We start from the raw sequence: 17,944 nt of genomic DNA, 5'->3' as shown, positions 1-17,944 counted from the left end.
TCTGTCACAGTGTTTTTTTTTTTTTAGAGCACAATCACAGACTGTTTTATCGTCATTCAAAGAGTGTAGAAGTCTGAAAACGGTTGCTTAGGAACTGCAGAGGAAAAACTGAGTGGTATAGCTGCAGTACACAAACTCAGCAGCAGATGGTGGTAGAGTCAACTTTAAGTTGATCTAAAAATCAAAACTTTACCCACCAAGTTGCTTCAAGACAAACACCAGAAGAGTCTAGTCTTTATGACTGTGTTTCCATGATAACTGTGACAGCTGAAATCACTCAGAGTAGGTAAAAATACTCACCTGGCTGGTCGCTCTGGCAGTGGCGAATCATTCTCACCGTGTCTGCGATCATATGCTGTTGGATTAAGAGGAAGAAATGATCAGGACCTACATTAATACTCTCCAGCAGTATTCTGGAGAATCTTAGGCTGTGTTCAACCGAGTGGTCTTGTTTGGTTTGGTACAGTTTGATTTCAGCTGTTCAACAGACTGCAATGAGTCCAGTCTTTTGATAGGCATCCCAACAAAAGGCTGAGAAAAAGTAGGACTGGTTATTTTGATCCCTTTCTCTATGTTTAGCAGTGGAAAGGCTGATTTGCCCAGAGCAGGAAATCTGGAGAACCAGAAGGACTGCTGGTGGGCCGGGCTGGTTATAAGGCTGCGAGGGCTGCTGTACAGTAAATAGAGCATACAGGTTGCACTCATGAGGAATTATCATGAGCACTCAGTGTTTGAGCAGTGTTTCTCCTCAGAACTCCCCTCTCTCTTCCTGCATCTCTCTCTTGTCCAGCATGTGAAACACAGTCAGTACTCTTGGTTGGGAAGCCAATCCGTGTCCGTCTAACATAAGCAAAACAATTAAAAAAAAGAAACTTGTATGAAATAATAGGTGGCGCTATAAAAAGACTGAAAAACAAAGAGTAAACTAAAAAAAAATTCAGTCTAGTTTTAGTCCATAAAAAGTCCTCACATTCAGTCTAAACATTTGGTAAAAGTATTTATTTTCTTGCCTAAATCTGGTGTTCTCTGCACTCTGCCAAACCTGGGGTCCCTGCTTTCTACAGCTGAGAGGCAGAATGGCTGCAGGTGCTTTGTATTTTGACAGATTGACCCACAGTGGAGAAACATCATGAATTTTGAGTGTAAAACAAAAAACTAAATAATAATCTAGTCAGTTTTAGTCATAAAAGATCTATTTTTGGCTAATCTTAGTCTAGTCTTTCTCATGTAAAAATTGCTGCCAACATAGTCATAGTTTTAGTCAAGTTAACACTGGTACTATATAGCCCAATGTTTGAAATAGGAATATGCTCTTTGCAAATGGTCATGTATAAAAAGATGAAAAGTGTGAAACATTGACATGGAGCCTCTCTGCTGCAGCCCCTCAGCTAGTTTACTGCTGACAGTGAGCGAGGAAGAGCTACCATCATGAACAAGCAAAGTCCGTGTTTGTCAGTTAATGTTGATATTACAAAGGGTACAATCTAGACCTGATCTGAATGAAAAGAACACTGAAAAAAAAACAAATGATTAAGCACTTTATGAATTAAACTGACTTGGCTGAAAGATGATTGAATAATGAAAACAATGTAGGGAAAGCTTGTAAAACTGTAAAACTTGTTCTTGGTAATGTAAATAAAATAATTCAGTTGCAAGTCATAATTACAAAATAGTCATAATGACAAGATAGTCATGATTATGAGACAAAGTTTAAACCTGATGTTTTGTTACAAGCAGTGACAGGACCAGAACAGAAATTTTTGTCATAAAAACTTCATGCAGATTATTTTTTATAGTCTTGTAATCAAATAAGGGAAAAAGTCTGCAGATGAAATCCATGTTACTTATGAAGCTGTATGAAATCAGATTTTTTTGAATTGAAGGATGCTAAGTGTCTTTTGTGTTATTTACACCACAACACAGCTCTGACAATCTGCATGAAAAGTCCAAAGAATACAGGATCTGTGGGTAGGTGAAGTGATTTCAGTGTTGGAAATGTTCTGGTTTCTGTTTGCAGTCATGGTGGTATTCTCCACTACTTTTTCAGCCAGCTTGAAGTGTAGGTAAAAAATCTGTGTGAAGCATGATCACACCAGCCATAGTGAAAACCTGTCAGCTTTCACCTCACAGTAATGTAATTCAACTGATCTCTATTTACAGCTGTCTGTATGAAACAATCTGATCTGAAACTTCATCTGTAACTACAACTTCATTCACTATTCTGTAGTTGAAAAGTGCTCTGTTGCCCCTTCAGGCCAAAACATCATCAGGCAATAGTTGTAGGTGCTGAGAGTGTATCACTGATGTCAAATCCAAGGGGGAGGAAATGCAGCAGAGCTGCTGAGAAGAATCCATACTGCAACTAGAAGCTGTTCCATGCATGTAATATAACAGCTTCGTTATGTCTTCTGTCTTCTCTTTCTTTTGGTATTGCTGTCAATATGTTGACCAGAAAGGTCAATAATAATAGAGGCAATATATAGAACTAAAGTCTGTCAGCAACCTTCTTTTATATCTCGAGACCCCCTTCTCTCTTGGCCATCAAGGATAGTCTCCCACTATGTAGAAGAAACTGACTCAGGAAGATTTCAGGGGCAGACTGTCTGATTTTTTGCAGAATTTTTAAGAGCAAATGTGTTAAAAAAAAAAAAAAAAGCTTAACTACTTCTCAAAACAGGATGGATCTTTAAAAGTCATCTTTTTAACTGCAGTACAGCATAAATGAAGTGTCTGCCATGTCACTAAGGCAATAATAACAATGGATTTTCAATAATACCATTACTAACAGTCTCTCTAATACATTCACAGTGGTTTTCCTGGGTGCACAATCTGTGAGCTCCAAACTAGCTTTCAGCCTCTTACCTGTGGAATAAAACTGATTATTTTTCCTCATGCACTCTCTTTTCTCCCAATTTATAAAACTCAGATAAAACAGAGTTTTAGTCTCTTTCTTTTCTGACATGCTGCTCTAATGAATTTCTGTGAAAAGAGCGTTTAATGGGAGCAGCTGCGTCTCAGTAGGCAGTGCTGGTTTTCTGCTAATGTCAGGGTTAGGAGCACCACACGTCCACATGTTGAAGTGTCCTCAGGCTGGCTGTTATATCAGCTCTACGTATGGAGGCTCGCTCTGCTCACTGTGAGAGGATGTGACACTTGAGTGTCTCAAAGCAGTTGCTATATGATGTAAAAACATGAGTAAAGTAAGTGTATGTTCATTTTTAGAGACTATGGGAGTTTCTTAAACAAAATGTTTTAAAATCAGTAAATCTGAGGAATGTGACGAGAGACAGCAAGGACAAAATCATAAAGTCTATGTTTTGTTTAAGCAGAAGAACTACATTGCTTTTGTCTGATGCCTTATCCACACAGGACTAGAATTACCTAGGGGCCTCTGGTAGTTTGTAATAGTTGTGCAGGACATCTATTTTTAATCTTTTTCGAATCCACCATGTCTGTAATTTGCAGAGTAAAATTCCAGGGCAAATTACCGACTATATTTCAGCACAGACAGATATCCACAGGCAATACTGATCCTGTGCAAATCTGCATCTCTGTGATTTAGTATGGTAACTATCTTTTTTATTACGGATAATAGAGGCTGTGCAGGAAATTATTAGCACAGTTTTGACACAAATAGGTGAACCACTGTTCTCTTCATATCCACAACGCATCTTTTCAGCCTCCTACAGCTTCTCTTTGCAGGTGTCTGATCTTATATCAGTATTATTTAGCTGTACAGCTCATCTGTGCCAGGAGGGATGTTTTGGATGTGTAAAAAATCAAAGATTTTTAGAGCGAAGAATAATATTCACAGCATCAATAGTGTAAAAACTGTTAAAAGTAACAGGAGAGGTCCATAATTAAAATTAGATGTTTATCTTTCTCATGCATTAACAGGAGGCATGCTCGACTTTCTCTCGATACATTTCACTGGTTTATTTATCATGGACAGCTTGCTACAGATCTGAAAACTTTTAAAATATATATAGAGTGAGGGAAAAACACACTTAATAGTAGCTGTCTATTAAACACTTTGGTTATCAGTACGTATAGAACACATGAAGGAAACGCCACATGCAGAATGTGATGCTACAGTATTGAATTTTTTTTTGCATGACCTTTAGGAATAAATATTCTCTGTGCATTTTCATAGCCGCAGCCATACAGAACCCTTATGTTTTCATCAGAAATGGCTTTAAATTTAAGTACATCACAGACATATGCACCACACCACACCAAACACCGAGGTGAGGGGGTAATTCACAGATTATCACAGGTCCACAAGTAATTCTAGTCCTGTGTGAATAGTGCTTTAGTAGCATTTTTGCATGCTTGTCTTTTCTTTTTTTACCTATTTTGTTCACTCACAGTAATACAATTTGGTAAAGGAAAACAACCAAAAGATCAAGAGTGTGAGCAGATGACTTGCAAAACTCTTGAAACCCAATATGTATTTCTTCATTTATCTAACATTTACACTAACATGGACAGTGCATCTCCACCTTCTCCTGTTGTAGAAAAGTGAAGCCAAATTCCCTGTGATGGGTGCTGACATACTGTGATAGTAACATAATTATGAGTCAAGATGTGTGCAGAAGGGAAGGGACTGGTGGAACTTCAAAAGCCACAAAGCTGTCAATTAGTTCTGGGGCTCCAGCCAACCAAGGAAAGAGTCCATTACCCACAAATGGAGAAAACTTGGAACAGTGGTGAACCTTTTCAGGAGTTGCATGCCTACCAAAATGACTCCAAGAGTGCATCAATGACTCATCCAGGAGGTCCAGCTTATCATCTGGAGACCTGCAGGCCTCACTTGACTCAGTCAAGGTCAGTGTTCATGATTCAACAACAAGAAAGAGACTGGGCAAAAATGCATCCATGGGAGAGTTTCAAACCACAGCTGACCAGTGTCTAAGTAGTTTAGTTTTTTACCCTGATATGTGACTTCACTCACCAGCTTCTCAAAGTTGACCAGGTTGTCATGAAAGGTTTTATTTCCCTCATGGATGAAGGTGATATCTGAGAACAAGGGACATGAAACGTGAGTGCTTTCTCCAAAAACATTAAAGTGTCTGCTTGAAGGGGTTAGAGACGGTACCTTTCAAAAGAAGAGGCATGAAAGGGATCTTGGGAGGTTTCATCCTCTTGAAGGCTTCTCTGTAGGCTTTGTGGTTCAGAGAAGGATCCTGATCAAAGAACACCGGGTAAAGATAGGAAAGATTGGAAAAGGGGAGGAGAGTCATCAGATTTGATTAGAAAATGAAAAGAAGTTATTTCAAGTTCTGCAGTTATCTCTGCTTCTGTGTGGGAAATCTCACCGTGATGAGCTCCAACTCAGAGAAAAGCTTCTTGAATTTCCCTGGGCATTTCTGTAAAGTAAAGCGTTCATCAGATTTATGGTAAAAAATCCATGACAATAAAAACACGTACTAGTACAATGTGCATGTTTACCTCCCAGGTTTGGTTAAGTCGGCTGACGGCTGCCGTGTTAAGACCCATGATGATGGCAAATGCAGAGTTCAAATTTCTTTGCGCTTTACAGCTGCAAAAACACAATAAAGTCAAAAATGTTATGATGCGACACAAACACATTAATGTATGCATTCTTTTTGTTTGTTTCAGTGTGTTTTCTCACTGAGCAGCGATCTTGATGAACTTCTTGAGCAGCTGTACTCTCTTGTTGAGCGACACGCACATGAGCACCTCAGACATGACCCACTGCTGGACCTCGTTGCAGCGTTGCAGAAGAACTGAGAGCGCCGCCGTGTGGCCGCTGCCAGGAGCACGGCTGAGAGTGTAGTACACCAGCTCCTGCTGCATGTAGAGAAAGTGACAAGTGTAAGTGAAGATGCCACATTTTCAGATAACTGAGCATGACATCTGTTTCCCCTTGAGTTGTTGGTAGCCTTGTGATAATGTCTGCGTGCCAAGAGCAGGCAGCCTAGGTTCAAACCCAACCAATGGTTCCTTTCCTGCATATCCGTCTCTACCATCTCTCCCTCTTTACTTTCTCTATAGAGCCAGCACTTGTGAGAGACCTGGATGTGCCAAACTTCTTCCATTTGAGAATTAACAAGGCCATTGTGCTCTTGGGAACATCAGTGCAGCAGAAATTTTTCTGTAGCCTTCCCCAGATCTGTGCCTATGAAAAATCCCGTCCCTGAGCTCTACAGGCAGTTTCTTTGACCTCATGGCTTGGTTCTTGCTCTGATATGCATTGTCAGCTTTGAGGTCATCTATAGAGAAGTGTGCATCTTTCCAAATCATGTCCAATCAATTTAATTTACCACAGGTGGACTCCGATCAAGGTGTAGAAACATCTCAGCAACAATCCAGAGAAATGGGAGGCACCGGAGCTAAATATACCATGTTTTTGTAAAAGGTCAATGTGAAATTTCAGTTTTATTTTTAAACAAACTTGCAAAAGTTTCTAAAATTCTGGTATCACTTTGTCAGGATGGGGTACTGAGTGTAGATTAATGAAAATAAAAATGAATTTAAACAATTGCAGCAAGACTGAAATAAGTGAAGGAGATCTGAACACTTTCCAAATGCACTGTATAAAGTCTATACCCCTCAGAGATTACAGGAATCTTAACATTATCACATCATCTTTCTTAACCTCTTTTTTAACCTATGGTCAACAGCCCAAACGAAGCTCATGCTCCACATCCACATTATAGCATTAACATGCAGCCTTTATGTCTCCGTCTCTGCTAGGCTGCTCTATTTTGACAAATATTCAGCTCTTCTGACAGCCGCTCAGCTCAAAGACGCCTCGCTGTACTCATGATCCAGCAAATCTTGCAGAGCATTTGCATCTTTAATGCTCATATTCTAGCCATCTCAGCCATGAATATGAATTCAGTTTAAATCGTGCCCACATAACCCGTGCATAGCAGTATATTTTTTGTATATGTGTGTGCATACCTCATGGATGGATTTAAAGAGGCCCCAGTCCAGGTGAGTGAGAGCAGCGGCCACATCCCAGGTGTTAATACCTAAGAGTCGCACCGCCCTCCTGCTGAGTTCAGCGCTGTCTGTTAATGGAGGCTGCACACACACAAAGAGAGAAGCAAAGTTGGAACACAGAAATGCGATGTAAATGCAGAAATAGAGATTGAGGTGTTGTCTTTATACAAAGCATCATGAAGGTAAACAATCAAAAAAAACAGCTCACAATTATAAAACGTAAAATAAGGAGGCTCTGGGTGGATTAGAGCCAGACAGTTATAAAGAGTATTTAAAAGTACCAGTATTTCACAAGCTGGAAGCACACATGCACTTTTTATTCAGTCCTGTTTTTCACTAATAAAGAGAAACTTCTCAAGATCTCAACTTATTTATCAAAGTTGCAAAAGTACAAAACAAATACATTAGACTAATTTTTACCAGTGCAAGCAATGGCAGTATGGCATGTTGGGGACTGGACTAGTTTGCAAAATCTTTTTTTGTCCCTAATTGGATTTCATTTGCAACAGAAGTCCACAAGGACTACGCATCATAAGAACATAAATCCTACGGATGTCATCATGATAGATGTGTAGTGCAGTAGTTCCCAAATGGCAAGGCACACTGGCGAGTCATGAGTAGAGTCTAGGTGTGCCATGGGAATTTGCACAACCAGGAATTCTTACTACAACTATACAACAACTGCAGATATTGTAACATATGTTAGAAAGGATCTGAATGTGCTGTGCCTGAGACTATGGCTGATCCTAGATGCTCCTTAGGCGATAAAAAATGGTAGAAAAACTAGTGTAGTGAGAGGAGACAAAAGTTTAACCGTTCATTGAGAAAAAGCGATAGCAATGATGCCTACAGCTTATTTCAAAAGCTAACTGCTGACGAATAAATGATTTAAGATATCTGTTGGTTTTGGCCATCCTAGCTTAAATGAACCTCGTTACTGTTGGTTAAAGGGTAAGCTCTGCATGCAAGAGTGGTGAAGGTCTTCTGCCTTCTGGGTGGCTCTTACTTGAAAAAAAAAATGGCAAAGATTGTTCAAGTCAAAGCTAATAATCTTTCAGAAAAATTAAAAATATTTCCCTGTTTGCTTTTGCCAACAAAGCTGAGGATACCAAACTGAAAGTCACCACTTCAGGAGCCTCAATGCCCAATATGATGTTTAAAATTATCAGAAAGCAACTTCTACAGTAACTTGAGTGTTGAAATGCTGACAGTTCTAAAGTGCATGGATCAGTTACTACTAATAAGCAGATGATTGTTATTGCTTCTTTGTAACATCAGTCTTTCAATGAGCTTTAATAACAGTGGAGAGTTTGGACTTAATCATTTCCATTCAGACAAGCAGAGAGAGGAGACACACTGTTTTTTTTTTACCTTTCTTTTGTGACTCTCCTTTCTTTACAGTTATTTTGCCTGCTGTAACTTTTTTGCCCAAATAAACAAACTTTTACTGAGCAATCCTGTGGATTTTTTGGAAATGGAGTAGCAGAAATGAAGGAACTGTGAGAGAGTCAAGCCAAAGCGTCACTTAGAGGAACCTACAATCATGCAAGGTAAAATAGATTTAATTTAAGGTAAATAAATACATTTTAGATATTTCTTAACATTAACCCCCCTTTTCTCAAGTAGAACAGTCTCATGCCATCAATGAAATCTGGAGCTGTGGCAGATCGATTTCTACACATCTTTTTGTTTTTTTTTTCTACAAGGCACTGAGAGGGAAGAAGGAGTTACTGAACCTTTGAAATAAGATTTATCATATCATCACGAGCAAACAAGCTCATCATAATAAGATAATCAGAAAAATTCGTTGACGTCTCAAGAAAAAAGGAAATTACTGTTACCAAGGGGGGAAGGAGTAAATCAAATGTTTTGGGTGCATGTTTGGGGCTTCAGTACCATTTAGCACAGATATACTAGAGGAAGAGTCTTCAGCCTGAACATAAGCAGAACAAAAAACTAAGACTGAAGCAATGATTCTTACAAAACAATTGTAATTCCACCATAGGATCTCTTATTCTGCTTTTGACAACTAATGTTAACTCTGCAGAATCTCATAGCTGCCAGCATCCTAGTTGTCCGATGGATCTATTCAAATGTGTCTAATATTAAAGATCTATCACTTTTTACAGTAAAAAGACAACAGTTCAGTTTCTAATAAACAATTAGATTTACTTAAGTGCAGGTTTAAAATGTTGAGAAAAACATGCTGTAACAGAGCAACACTTCACTCTGATGCAGCGTTTTTTTTCAACCCAAGGTCACGGCTGGGCAACAACAAAGTGATTGTGGCTAAAACCTTTTCTCCTCTATTGAGTCAGACTTAATAACAATCCCCTGAGAGGAGTCTTTCTGGCTTGCTTATAATGCATGACTCTCCACTCTGCTGTGGAATAATATCAAACAGGGAAGTTTGATTTAGACAGAGGGGAGTACAGAGACTACCGACAATATCAGAGGGACCTGAATGATCATGTGGAGAAGAGGCTGGAGAAATGATCATGATATGGTTGTTTGATTTAGGCCTGCATGTTTCATCTGCAGTGTCTGTTAATATTTTCAAAAGATTTCACATTTCTGTCGTCAGTGTTGGAGGTAACGAATAGCAAGGTAATCTGCTGGAGTACTCTTGATTACATTTGTGTTGTAATGTGTAATGAAACATGGTAGTTCTACAATTAATGTAATCCATTATTAGGAAAAGGGACTAAAACATTCCTAAAACCGATCCAGGTCCAGGCACTCAGAATGATTTCATTCACCTCTCAGGATGTCGTGTCACTTCACTACACTGAAACGTATTCTTCATGCTTATAGCCCTATGAATTGAAGTCCTTTTTTATTTTTCAAGCCATCCTGAATGCCATGTCCTGGGTCATTTATGCCTGTGTGTTTTTTTGTCTTAAACCCCGCCCCTTTTTGGGAGTACTTTTGGGAGCACTGGTAGTTTGAGGTTTACCAGAAGCACTACTGCTGTCTTGCTTTTTTAAAATGTTATTTAGTTAGCTTTTTTTTGTAACAGTAATCCATTCCTGCCCTCTTGTTTGCTGCCAAAACAACAGAAAAGAAAATACTAGTGTAAAGAAAACTTAAAGCTGTGTGAGCGTGCATGCATAGCTTGCTAATTCATCTACCAAGATGGCAGAGAGGACAACATTTACTTTGTAGTAATATCCCCAGGAAGGTCAAGAGCCTGTGATGATTTTAGTCATTGTCACCAGGCTGGTAACTTAGCACCAGTCAAACGCAGGTACTTCTGGGCAGTGTCTAGTGAATTTGCTCAAATTACTGGCCACTAGGGCAGGTAAATAAAAGTGGCCTAACTTAACAGTGATTTTGTTCCTGTAAACGGCATAAACTGAACCCCTTTTTCTGCTTGTTCCTGACTTTATGAGAAAATCTGAGCAAACCTATACGATCACTGACCAAAAACCCTGTCCCCTTCTCCTATTCCCTGTGTCTGATATGCTGTCAAATGTTGAATACATTCAGACAATGTGTTGTCCTGTCCTGTACGGGAAAGATTTGTAATTTTTGGCAGTACGATTATACTGTTACTCCCTTCTCTCAGTGTGTAAATCAGTGACAGATAAAGTAACTTTACAACGTTACCAAACACTGACAGATCAGGACATTTACATACCAAGATCTCAGTCAGGTCCCTGCGACAGACCATGAGCTTTCCCTGTGGGGTCAGAGACTCTGAGTACACACAGTCGCTGGGCTGCAACACCCTCCGCTCTGCAGGAGCATACAGGAGAGAGAACAGAGAGATGATGATAACTTAAAGCAAAGACTGTAGACATGTTGATCCACAAACAGAGCTACACTGGTTTACTTTCGTAGGGCTATTGCCCAAGATGAAATTTTTTTAAGATCACTAACATTATTTCAGTCAGTAACACTCTCATCATACATTTTACCATTTTATTGCAAAATAGATCTACAGTTTTAATTGGCGGAGAAGGCTCTGCTCAAAAGATTCTTCCTGGGTTAGACAAGCAGCATGCTTTGACTTTCCAGGGAGCGCATGGCTAGAAACCACAATATTGAATACTATGAAGTTAGTTCAAAGCAATGAATCCATAGTAGCATGTATCTGAATATGAGGGTGCAACAAGCTTTATGCTATAAAAGAGGAGGCTGGGGTGGAGGAGGTTAAGCTTTGCCAGCAGCAGCAGCAGCGTGGTTCATCAGCATTAATGTGAGCAGGGATTAGTGAGAAGTACGTCATATATAAATACAATGCTGGTTAAAGAGAAAGAGCTGTGATTGGCTGTAGGAGCTGGGAGGTGCTACTGGGATAACTGGGATCAGCTGGCTGTCAGCTGATCATATCTGAGTGCAAAATGTCTACCATAGCCTGCAGGAAATATTGGCAAGCTTTATTATTGGACTTTCAGAGAACTTTATTTTTCAGTTCACAGATAATATCTGATAGCTGGGCCACTTGGAACACAGAAACGTTTAAATAATCAGCTTAGTCAAGGAAAATAGTTTAAATAGAAAGTTAAGAGGAAAAAATAGAAGGTAATGAGCTTAAGTTAATAAAGAGGGTTTAAATAGTTTATATATATGACACAGCACATGTAGTTAATGTTCATTTTAAATAAGGAAGATTAATTAGTTCAAAGTAGCAATTGTAACCCTACGGTATTCAAATTTACTACCCTAATAAGCTATTCAGGACAAAAATGTCCACTGCGAAAAACATTACTTAAAAATATCAGCTTTCCATCAACTTCAGTCCTAACCAAAACTACCATATATTTGAATGTTTATTGGGCTTTAACTCTTTAGATACCAGTTCGATGACAAGCAGTCACAGTCGTTGTTTTCTTTTTTGAAAAGAGTTATGAAAAATAGTAATTAAAAAAAATGTCAGGTGGCTGGGGGTTTATTTTCAAGCACAGTTGTGGATATTTCAAGGAATAGCAACAAAATTGGTTCTGATGCACAAAAAGGTTTTTTGGGGTGTCTGATTTGAAATTTTTCCCCTAATAAGACATTTGTAGACAAAAATGTACCATTTAGATAGATACTTTATTAAACCCCGATGAAATTTCAAGGTATCCAGTTTTACTTATGCCCATTATAATTTTGTTTTTTCATCTCTCTAGAGCAGGGGTTCCCAAACTTTTCAGCCCGGGACCCCTGAAATAACAGCGTTAGAGATGGGGGACCCCAACCTTCCCTGGAGGGGGTTAAAGCGTAGGATGTTGCACACAGCAACATGTACAAATGCACATTTAAGTTACTTTTGTATATTTAACTTATATTTATGCAAAATGTTCACTTAATAACAATAACAACACTTTAAAAATAATGGACAAAATGTACCACTTTAAATCATGTTAAATTTCTTTTTGTTATTTTGGAAAGCACCACTGTTCTAGATGATGACTCTGTTTGGATTTTTCTGACTGGATATAGCCTGTCTTGCATTTAATGATGAAACCAGTTTTGAACAATTTTGCACGTTTTTGGATAACATAAAACATTGAATTATATCATAAATTAATATTATAAAATATTGAGGAGCGTAGTGAAATCAGGTAGCAATAGAGACATTTCTGCTCAATATTAATGATCTTTAAGCTGAAATAAATGTAAAAATTAATAGCTTTAAAAATAATAGGTGAATAGACTCAAATCAATAGTAGAGCATAACTGATAAACCCTTAAAAGTTCCTGTTCTATATCAAACACAAACAAACCAATCATAGCTTTTAATTTTTCAAAAATAGAGGAAAACACTTTTGACTTTTATGTGATTAAAGTCTGACCCACTGGTTTAGAACATAAATAAATACTTCTGTTAAAGTGCTTATAATGGTGCATGCATTTCTTTGTGCGTTTCTGTGCATGCTGTACCTCCAGTGTGGGACACCACAGTGAGCACCATGTCTTCTTCTGCTCTGTCCATCTTCAGACCCACAATCCTCAGCAGCTCGTGGGCCTCTAGCGAGGGGTGTGTGTGAACGCTCAGGTAGGAGTCAGCGCTCACGTAGACGCAGCATATTACTGCGACACACATAGAAAGTATATCACTCAAAACATGTTAAATATTGCACAGGAAGAAAAACTAAAGGCCTGAAATACTTGAAATCCAAGTGGCACAGAAGCAGAAGAAAATCTAGAGAGGGACTTCAGTTAATCTTTGTAGAGTGCTTAAAAAGACTAAATTAAACACCCTGTATTTAGGCAATCTGCATGTGTGGATATTATGCATGAAATTATAACTCAGACTGTCATTATGCATGATTGTGTTCAGTCTAAGGCAGACCGCTGTGTATTCTGAATTGTGCATGTTCATGTGTTTGTTGCTCACCCTCTCTGGTCTCTGCTGGTGGGCTTCTCAGTTGTAAACAGTTTTCCTTCAAACTCAGCTGCTGATACGTTTGTTTACTCTGAAAGAAAAAGAGCAGAACATGAAGATGTGGAGCAGAGTAAGACAGTCATAGTCATCAAGTTTCTATTTCTATTTCGGCTTTCCAAGATCATAGATAGAGGATAATCAAGGTTCAATGAATAATTTACTGCATGCTGAGTTTCCCTTGTTTTGTCTGCAGGTTTTCTTACGTGGGGTGTAAGATTAGAAATGCTTATATATTCTATTTAGATCGGTTGTCAAGTGGTCTGACCTCAGGACCCATCACCTACGCCCAAGTGAGAAGTTACAACCCAAATTTGGACATTTTTAAAGCATCACATATACAACAAAGCATACAAAGCATATGATGCACTTACAGATGAGTATGAAGTTATTAACCACCCTATGAAAATGTAGTTTTTAGAAAAGTATTTCCCAAGTGCCATTAAACAGAGCAAGGAAGGTATAACACGACCACTGCTTTAACTTAGTAATGCTCAAAGTTTGTAAAATCAAGTTAAGCTGAGGGTTATCTTCACATTTACACACAGTCTAAAAACTACAGTAAAGGTTTGAGCTGAGCTGGAGAAAACATTTTGGCAAAAACCAAAGAAATCAGTTTAGACTGGTGAAAAAGAATTGTTGATGCTCACAGAGCAGGAGAAGGATCTACAAAGTTATCACAGCATTTCCAAGTGTCAAGATCTGTGGTGAGAAGGATTATCAAGAAAGTCAAAGAGAGCTACACAGTCCGGAACAAGCCTGGCAGAGGTAGAAAGAGAAAGATGTCAAAGACACTGGAAAGAAAACTAGTGAGAGATGTGTCTAAAGACCCCAGAACACCTGCCAAGACACTAGTGGAGGACTTAGCCAAGCTAGGAGTTGTAGTCTCAAAGAAGACCATCACTAGAGCCCTGCACAGGAATGGACCAAGAAGGAGTCCACCAAGGCCCATGCCAGAAGACCATCAGATCTGGAGGAGCTTAAGAGACTGGCCAAAGAGGAAAGGGTTGGGAATCCTCAGGAGACGAGTCTGAGTCTTGTTGAAAACTACAGCAAACGACTGCAGGCTGTTATCCAGGAAAGGAGACACAACTGACTATTAGCATCAGAGGGACTAATAATCAAGAAAAAAAAATTTTTCTAATAAATAGAGCTAGGATGTTTGAAAAAGCTGTGCTAAAAAATCCTTGCTCTGTTTAACAGCACTCGGGATATACTTTTAAAAAATAACATTTTCATAGACATTGAAAATATCTCTGTGAACCTACTCTTGGGACCCAAACCACAAGTAGAGAGTTAGCCTTTTTAATACTTTTGCATTTTCTTAGCTGACAGTGTGAAGCAGTACTAAAGTCATTATTAACCCCTGGTTCTGACTTACCTTCTGATTAGGTGGACAGTCATCCACAGTGCTGTGAAAAGAAATAAACTGTGAGTGCATATGCACAAAAATATGTATTTCAAATTTAAACTCCTTGTGCTGAGACATGCACACTCACTGTCTACGACGTAGAAGTTTCTGGAACTCTTTCAGGTCTTTCTCAAGTGTGGGGAACTCATACAGGTCTTCTAGCACACACCTGTACAGGGTCTGAAAGAAAACAAGAATAGGAATAAACTTTTTATGGCAGCAATGGAGGTATCAAAGTCATCATAAAGTCTGTTTCTTGGATTTTGGTGTGAAGCCTCAGTCTGTAATGGTTAGTCCAAAATGACAACATATTTACATGTTTGTCAAGCAGTCTTTTACAATAATCTACACACAGTGGAAAGAGAGCAAAACTAACAGTATGGCAGAAGTGCGATGAGTAATAACACATAAGTCCATGAGGATGACTGGAACTCACATTTTAACACCACATGGCATTAAGATGACATGCTCTGTGCAGATGATAACAGAAGCATCATGTGTAAATGACGCTGAGTAGGTAGCGCACATGAACAAGCGTCAGGTTAATTCTGTATCCTGTACTTTCATGGGTGATTAGACACACTGTAGTGTCCAAGTGAAAGTCTGTTACCACAAACCGTAGCAGCTACAGCGTACACACACTTCACACACCTGCTTATCGCTGACATTGACCCGCCATCGCCTCTCATCCCAATTCCCCTCTCTCATTCCTCTGTTACTAGGCAACCATCACCTGGGTTACGCACCCCTTATGAGATTATACCCATGCCAACCCTCGCACTTTGGTTTCCGTGGCAACGTGGCACAGTGCAATGCAGCTGTCAGGTTACAGAGGGACAAGTGATCGGTGTGTGTGGATGGGTTCATGTGTTATGGTGTTGGTCATGGTGATTCAGAGTCTGTTCAGCTGTTTTATGTGGAAAAACAGAAATAAAAGACAGCAGATAGAAGCAGCATTTTGATTTAAGAGGTTTCATAACATTACCACACTGATATTCTGTGCTGGCTTATTTTTGGAGTCAATTTATAGAAGGATGCTACATCTTTATAAACCAAAGAGAAGTGTGACAAAATATGTCCATCAGATGTTTTATTGATTTATATTTCTAAAAATGAAAATGATGTTAATTGTAGATGTTACGAGGGATTCATTTTAGAACGTATAAAACACAATGTCTCAGTTAAATTTAATTTCACAATTATCATATCAAGTTTATGACACTTGCTGTCATCCCAAACAGCATGTCCTTGGAGAAGAGTTCAGTCATACACAATAAAAAAGAACAGAAATGTCATTTTTTTTTTATTAAAAAGAACTTATCTGTAAAAATCTTCGTTAAGTAACATCTCATATCCAGGGACATCATAATGATTGGAAAACGGGGGCTTAAGCCCCAAGGGTTGGAGGTAATGCGCACGCCAAAATTTATTTTCACACTTTAAAAGGCTTCATTTATTGATTTATTATGAGTTGTTGAGCATTTATGAGGAACTATTATCTGGCTCACTCTTTTCTTTCACCTAAACAAACATCAGTGTAACTGCCGTTTAACTGAAGTCCAGCCACCAGTTTTCTGTGCTGTGAGGTTACTTTCCTCCATCTCCATCTTTTGTCCTCGAAACAATTTTCTGTATAAAAATTTGAATGGTTTAACTTTTTTTTTTTTTTTAATTTTGGGTCCCGATTTCTCATAAGGGGGCAGAGGTGGTTCCTGGTGCTTGGCCAGTTGAGAACTACTGGTCCATACATTGATTAGAAACTAAAATAATGGTGTGGTTCAATCCTTAACTAATTCAGTCACTGTTTGCACTGTAATTATTGGGGGGGTTAAATTGAGACCAGTGAGGGGAGAAACCGACAGAGTGGCCGAAGACTCAGTCTTCCCTCAGCCAAACCCTGACTGACCCTACAAAAGCAATAAAAAGCAGAACATGTTTTCATTATTGTTATGTCTCAATCGCTAAACTTTTAATTTTCAAAAAATTTTACTCCGAGTTGCTTGGAGTGTTCTTTTGTCTTTGTGGTGTAATGGTAGCCAGGAATACTTATTAACTAATGCTGTTTACATTACATATTTTCATTCAATTAACATTAATTTGTAGAAATCTGTTTCCAATTTCACATGAAAGAGATTTGTTTGTATTTTTTTTTGCCAAAAAAAGGCAAATTATGATTGATTTATAAAACTAACTAAAGGCAAAAAACATCAAATAGGGTGAATACTTTCTATAGGCACTTTATCTACTGAAGTATGAATAATAAAGAGAACATGTTATACTGTTTAATTGTTTTTTTAGGGTCAGTCAAAGTTTTGCTGAAGGAACTTGAGGCTTAATAAGTTCACCTCTCTGTCTGTTTTTTCCTGTAGGACTAGTCCACTGGTTTCACTTTAAATTTCTGTTTAATAGACAAAAATATTCTCCAAGAACATTAGTATTCATGAAAAAAACATCACAGTAGTCACTGTGTGATATTTTCTTACACCCACATTTTCAAAAATCCTTATGTTTCAATTAAAACAAAAAATTTTACTCTCAGTTTAAATTCATATAAAGCAATAAATATGATCATAAGACAACAGATTTCTCTGAAGGGAAAAACAGATTCTAAAACTGGGACACATTAAAAACCTAGTATTTTAGTTCTGTTATTGTTGAGTATGACTCTTTATTCACTAAGATTCCTCAGGATGTTATGAGATGTTAGTCATTATTTGCACTCAGAAAGACAAAGAAGTGTAAAAGAATTATCAGCATACATTATAATAATGATTGTACTGGTGTCAGTGTATTTGATTTTATAAGAATAATATCCAGCCTTATATCATGGTCTAACCAGGCTTCCTCAAGAAGACTACTCTCTTTTTTTCTGTTTTCATGAGTTTTCTTTGTCAGAAGGATGAGATAAAAACATCAACAGTGCTCTCCCATGGGAGATCACTCAAACTCAGATGAAAGGAGAGGCAGAAGACAAAAAGATCAGCAAGCACACAGACACTGCTCCCTCTCTTTCTTCACATAAGCTTGATGTTCTGTCTGCGCATGGAGGAAGGAGAGCACACTTTTAGAACAAGACAGAGACAAATGAAGATGAATGAGAGACATGTGAAAGGACACCAGAGGATGTGAGCCGTTCAATCATTCAACAGAAAACAGTCTGAGAGAGAGAGAGAGAGAGAGAGAGAGAG

The 17,944-nt window shown here is 38.4% G+C and overlaps 1 protein-coding gene across 1 annotated transcript in view; it reads right to left on the bottom strand.

The window, feature by feature from the left end:
• Positions 1–17,944, bottom strand: part of LOC121523230 (rap guanine nucleotide exchange factor 5-like) — a 105,911-nt gene that overhangs the window by 7,266 nt on the left and 80,701 nt on the right. Inside the window, exons 14-25 of the mRNA XM_041808021.1 lie at positions 14,845–14,936; positions 14,727–14,757; positions 13,301–13,379; positions 12,844–12,993; positions 10,613–10,710; positions 6,931–7,053; positions 5,636–5,814; positions 5,452–5,542; positions 5,319–5,369; positions 5,099–5,186; positions 4,955–5,019; positions 301–355 (exon numbers count right to left, since the gene is read on the bottom strand). Of these exons, the coding sequence (XP_041663955.1) occupies positions 301–355; positions 4,955–5,019; positions 5,099–5,186; positions 5,319–5,369; positions 5,452–5,542; positions 5,636–5,814; positions 6,931–7,053; positions 10,613–10,710; positions 12,844–12,993; positions 13,301–13,379; positions 14,727–14,757; positions 14,845–14,936 (1,102 nt within the window). The remainder of the gene's footprint in view (positions 1–300; positions 356–4,954; positions 5,020–5,098; positions 5,187–5,318; positions 5,370–5,451; positions 5,543–5,635; positions 5,815–6,930; positions 7,054–10,612; positions 10,711–12,843; positions 12,994–13,300; positions 13,380–14,726; positions 14,758–14,844; positions 14,937–17,944) is intronic.

This window comes from Cheilinus undulatus, linkage group 16 (genome assembly GCF_018320785.1).
Source record: "Cheilinus undulatus linkage group 16, ASM1832078v1, whole genome shotgun sequence".
NCBI lineage: Eukaryota > Metazoa > Chordata > Actinopteri > Labriformes > Labridae > Cheilinus > Cheilinus undulatus.
The sequence above is the reverse complement of the archived record's forward strand: the minus strand, read 5'-3'. Positions and strand labels throughout refer to the sequence as shown.